A 5,621-nucleotide genomic window follows, 5' to 3' on the forward strand; every position below is an offset into this window, starting at 1 on the left:
CAGGCTGGGGGAACTCATATTAATGTTAAAAAAAACCTCATAAAGTGAAATTTTCATGCCATGGGACCTTTTAAGCTGAAGTGTTTGGATGCAACCCAGAGACTCGAATAAGGTCAGACCCATTGCACACGCCACTAACCAACCATAATAACAACGCTAGTGAGGCTTTCTGTCAGCAGGAAGCGTCTTACCTGCAGCCCCTCGATGGCCAGCCGCAGCATGCTGGGAGTCAGTTTGGACGCCTGCTTGAAGGTGAAGTTACTCCAGTCGATGATGAGGATGAAGCCGTTGACCTGCAGCTCCGGGTCTTCGATCATAGATTCCAACGACAGCAGGATCGCCCTCAGTATGTCCACAAATGTGTATCTGGGAAAAACAGAAGAACAGGATTGGTTTATTTGCCAGAGCAGTGACGAGAAAATATTTATTGAAGTACTTAAGTCGGTTGACCAAAAAAAAAAAAAGAGCTGTCCGTAGAAATGGGTGATATGGAGAAAATGACATATCAGGATATTCTTGATAAAATACCTAAATATCAATGGTCCCCTGAAACTGTGTCGGAAGTCTCTGTTATATAGACTTTAGTAGTACTTTTACAGTACTATAGTGGCTATATTGTGATTTATTTTATTTTTTTACAGTAATGCTTTGACTACTGTGATTTCAACTGTAAGTCTTAGACTACTGTGATTTTGTCATGGCGTCAAGGTTGTAAAGTAACTTTACAGCATACTACTGTAAAAAACATATACAGTAGTGTTACTGTGAAATCTAAAGAAAATAACTGGAGATTTCACAGCCGTTATTTACAGTGTGGCAGCAAATGTAATTTGCAGCTAGGGTCAGTCTAGCGACTCTCTGTTGGCTTGTGAGCTGGAAAAAAACCCATTGTGTTCAGGCCAATCACATCGTGTATAGAGTCGGTGGGCGGGTCTACGGTTCCGTGTAAAGTCTCTTCTACTTGAAAAAAAATAAGATGGCTGCTGCTAGCGAACAGCGATCTTTTGAAACGGCTTTGGCCGAGACTCTGGAGGACTTGGGGTTAAGCTCTGATGTCATTCTTCAAAAAGGAAGACGTGTTTGGAGTTTATCTATCAACTAGCGTTGCTCTGGTTGGTTGTGGTGCTATCCTACTGCATGCAGAGGGGAATTTGAAAGACAACCGTTAATCCCGCCCCTCGGATTGAGCCCTGCCAATAGTGAGCTCCCAGACCCAACACCTTGATGTGGGTCTGGCTTGTTATGCTACTTCTTAGTTCCAATTAAGAGAACTCTACATGTAACACATTGCTGTAATATTTTAGACAATACTGTTTCCAGCTTTGGGGCAACAGTTTGGGGAGGACCCTTTGTTTGGTTTCAATATGATGATGCCCCTGTGCACCTGGGCGCCTCCCTAAGGAGGTGATCCAGGCACGTCCAGCTGGGAGAAGACCCAGGACTAGGTGGAGGGACGTCCAGCTGGGAAGAAGCCTTGGGGCAGACCCAGGACTAGGTGGAGGGACGTCCAGCTGGGAGGAGGCCTTGGGGAAGACCCAGGACTAGGTGGAGGGACGTCCAGCTGGGAGGAGGCCTCGGGGAAGACCCAGGACTAGGTGGAGGGATTATATCTCCAACCTGGCCTGGGAACGCCTCGGGATCCCCCAGTTGGAGCTGGTTGATGTGGCTCGGGAAAGGGAAGTTTGGGGTCCCCTGCTGGAGCTGCTGACCCCGCGACCCGACACCGGATCAGCGGATGAAGATGGATGGATGGATGGATGGATGGATGGATGGATGGATGGAAGGATGAATGGAATGCCCCTGTTATCAAAGCCGGGTGCATAAAAAATGCTTTTAATTGGGTCCTTATGTTGTTCTTTTTGTCTACGCTGTACACTAAACAAATGTTGCATGCCTGTCGATCCTGAATGAAGGATTCCTCCTTCCTCTCCTCTAACGGGTACTTTCTTTATCTGAATCAAGGATCTAAGGGTAGTGGTCATATGATTGCAAATCTCTTTGAAGGAAATGTTATTTTGGGCCATATACATGAAATCTACTTAACTTTCCCCTGTTTGCTGAAAAAGAACTTGACTGGCCTGCACAGAGTCCTGACCTCAACCCCATCCAACACCGTGTGGAATGAACTGGAACGCTGACTATGAGCCAGACCTGATCCCCAAACATCAGAGTCTGACCTCCCCTGATGCTCTTGTGGCTGAAGGGGGAGTGAATCCCTGCAGCCGAGTTTCAACATCTGGTGAAAAAGAATGAAACCAGAAGACTGGGGGCTGCTAGAGCAGCAGAGGATGCCCATGGGTGCTGGGTGTCCACATACTTTTGACCAAGTAGTGCATTTTTTCCAATAAAAAGGAAAGCTGAGTTGGTTTCCTGTAGTTTACCCGCTTGTGGATTTCCCTCCCAGAGTACCTCAGGGCTCCACAAACCACTGACTCTATTAAAAATGGCCTTAAAAACTTTCTAAATATGCAATTTTGTATATTTTTTATTTACCCTGTAGCACTTTTGGACGGATTTCAACAATGAAAAGTGCTCCAAGAATAAAATGCTTTTTTTAATTATTATTATTTTCTAAAAAAAATAAAAAAAAATAAAAGATGCTGTGGTGCTGAATGGACAGCTCCACAAACCAGACTGCACATCATTTACAGTGGGTTTTAAAACTCTCCCCTGCTCTTTATGTGGTGGATCAGATAACCCAAACGCAGACTGTGCAGCCCTCGGCCTCTTTATTACCTGCTCTGGTCCCAGTTGGCTGCGAACAGGACCAGTATCTTCCGGCCGTATTTGTCCAGATTGGACAGCACTCCGGGGAAACCGTCCTTCAGGGCCTGCTTGATCCCCGGGTCCGTGGCTTTCAGGTTCTTGAACATATCCAGGTTCTGCTGTCGGTACTCAAAATACTGTGCCAACAGCCGAAACGCCTCGAAGTGGTTGAACTTCCTCGCCCGGAGGAACCGGAGGATGAACGCGTCGTCCGTCCGGAGGAAACCAATGTCCGGCCGGGTGATGATCATGTCCCGGACCTCCTGGATGTCCTGGTGTAAAGTCTCCGGGTTTTCTTTCAGCTCCAGCTTGGCCTTCTCCAGGGTCTCTGGAGAGAGGCCAGTCTGTAAGTGAGTCATCTCTGGCAACAGCTGTCCCTCCACAACCAGCTTCCGGTCAAACAACACAATCAAATGTCCCCCCAACAGCAACAGGGTGAAGTGTATGAAATGGTTTTTCTGTTTGGTTATACTGATCACAAGCTGACTCCAGATGGAGGCCCGCTGCTCTGTAGACGTAATCCACGCTGAACTGGCACAGACGCTGCTGCTATGATGCTCCTATGATGCATCTTCATGGGCCGTTCACTTTTACGCACGGAAACATTGCAATTTTACATTCAAGAATTCAACTTTATTGTATTTTTTTTTTAACCTATGTCATGACTCAGGTCCTCTGTCCAGGCTTCAGGCGGTACATCCAACCTGCTGATCCGGGCGGCCTGAGCTCACAGACGCCGACGCGCGGCCGCTTCCCTCCATGTCAAAGCCTCTCCTCTCGGTCTGTGACACAATGACGACGACAGCATCACCGTCTCCCCGGCGTTGCTCGCGGCGGCTAGGCAATGCGGCACAACCCTGCAGCACCTGCTATATCACTATCATCCTCCCTCCGCCTCCACCAGGCATCTCCATCCGCCGGGCGACTGCTGCTCCTGCTGCTGGCGCTGGTGGTGCTGCTGGTGCCGCCGCCGACAGCTCCGTCACCGTCACCGTCAATCGAGGCAGATTTGTCCGCTTGTTTCCGCGTCTACATCCCCCCCCCCCCCCTGTTTTATTCACCACTGCTTCCCATCAGCACCATCCGCGATTTGGGTGTGAATTTAGATCTGAAATCGTGTTTCACAAAGACCACAGAAAGGGGAGAGTATCCTGTCCAGCAGCACAGGTGTCCTGCGAGGTTTTGCCACCCGTTTGTAGAAAGGGGTGGAGTGGACAAGAGAGGGTGGTGATGGTGGTTAGGGGGGGGGGGGATTGCCTCCTCTTGTTGCTGCTGCTGCCGCCGTCTGTTCGCTGGGAAAGTGACTGACAACTAGAGTCTGTGCTCCCCGTCGGTGTATGGACGCCACCGGCGGGGGGGGGAAGGGAGGGAGGGAAGGAGGGAGGGAGGGGAAGGATGGAAGGGGTGGAGTGTAAGATGAAAAGGCAACAGATATGAAAAGGGATGCAGAGAGAGAGAGAGAGAAAGAGAGGGCAGAAAGATGGAGAATAGCTGTAGAGGCTTAGAAAAGGAGAGTGCAAGTGGAGAGTGGATGGATGGATGGAGAAAGGATGCTGAGGAGAGGAGAGGAGAGGAGAGGAGAGGAGAGGAGAGGAGAGGAGAGGAGGCAACTTAACCGTTGTGTTGTCTTTCTCTCGACCAAATCAAAAATTAACTCTATTTTAAAGCTTTTTTTTGTACGTTTGTCACTTTTTTTACCCACTACCACCAGTAATTGTACGCATATTCTTGGAATTCATGGTCAATAAACCTTTTTTATACGGAATTATATCAAGTTTTTTAATTAAAGAATTAAAAAAAAATGATGATGACATTGTTTTGTTAAGATCAGAGGAACGTGGAACGTGGATAATCTCAGACTGTCATAGTTTAGTGTGAATACTCTTTTGAAACCTTTTACATTTTTTTTCAAAGGCTAAACAAATTGAGAAAAACAGCTAAGATTCTATGAAAGTGCTGATCTGATCCTTAATTTTACTTGCAAAATAGTGTTGTAGGGAACCATGCGGGTTCTTTTGGTGCAACTCAGAAGAAATAAATCTAAATTTCAGATAAAGAAACTTTGAAAACGGGTCAAATGTGACTCGAGGACAACAGGAGGGTTAAATAAACAGAGGTGAGAGGGAGGAGGGCTGGGTTAGGATGAAGGGGGGGGGGGGGGGGACTCATGGGTCCTGAAGGCCTCAGGCTAAATAAGGGGCCTCAGTTTCACCCTTTTTCTTTATGGACTATGTGTAGGCAGGTTTTTTAGCTCCTGGATCATACACATATACTTTCATTTTCCACATGATCTGTGGACCATTTTTTATCTGCACGCGATATAGTTTTTGATGTGTAAGTATTTGTTCCTACCATATCTGTATTTAAAGGAATATGGACTTAATTAAAACATAATAAGAGCATCTTCCACTGGAGACTATTAAGCTATAAACACACAAAGTGGATTACTGTAAATGAATATACATGCAGACATTTAGTCCTCCTATCAGCACTGACGGACATTCAGACAGTGGTGGAAGGATTAAGATCCTTTACTTAAGTAAAAGTACTAGTAACACACTGTTACAAGTAAAAGTCCTGCTAGTACCACACTAGAAAGATACTCTGTTACAAGTAAAAGTCCTGCATTGAAAATGTTACCACAGTATATGTAAGTATGATCAGGAAAATGTACATGAAGTATTAAAAGTAAAAGTACTCCATAAAGAAAACTCCTCACATTTTAGAAACTGGAAACTGCTATTTCAATCATATGGAAGAGGATTAGGGCCAAATGAAAAAAATGTATTGGAGTTCTGAGAATCAAGTCAGAATTATGACTTTTTATTTTTGAGTCTAACAACAACAAAAAAGTC

At 46.1% G+C, this 5,621-nt stretch overlaps 1 protein-coding gene and 1 long non-coding RNA gene across 2 annotated transcripts in view; one reads left to right on the forward strand and one right to left on the reverse strand.

Moving 5' to 3' along the window:
• LOC116706155 (uncharacterized) overlaps nt 1-929 on the forward strand; it is an 18,644-nt gene extending 17,715 nt beyond the window's left edge. The window contains exon 4 of the long non-coding RNA XR_004336158.1: nt 813-929. This is a non-coding gene — a long non-coding RNA (uncharacterized LOC116706155). The remainder of the gene's footprint in view (nt 1-812) is intronic.
• clvs2 (clavesin 2) overlaps nt 1-4,061 on the reverse strand; it is a 38,894-nt gene extending 34,833 nt beyond the window's left edge. The window contains exons 1-2 of the mRNA XM_032542779.1: nt 2,737-4,061; nt 192-366 (exon numbers count right to left, since the gene is read on the reverse strand). Of these exons, the coding sequence (XP_032398670.1) occupies nt 192-366; nt 2,737-3,125 (564 nt within the window). The 5' untranslated portion in view covers nt 3,126-4,061. The remainder of the gene's footprint in view (nt 1-191; nt 367-2,736) is intronic.
• Between the last annotated feature and the right edge of the window lie 1,560 nt (nt 4,062-5,621).

The sequence above is a fragment of the Etheostoma spectabile genome, chromosome 18 (genome assembly GCF_008692095.1).
Source record: "Etheostoma spectabile isolate EspeVRDwgs_2016 chromosome 18, UIUC_Espe_1.0, whole genome shotgun sequence".
Classification (NCBI taxonomy): Eukaryota; Metazoa; Chordata; class Actinopteri; order Perciformes; family Percidae; genus Etheostoma; species Etheostoma spectabile.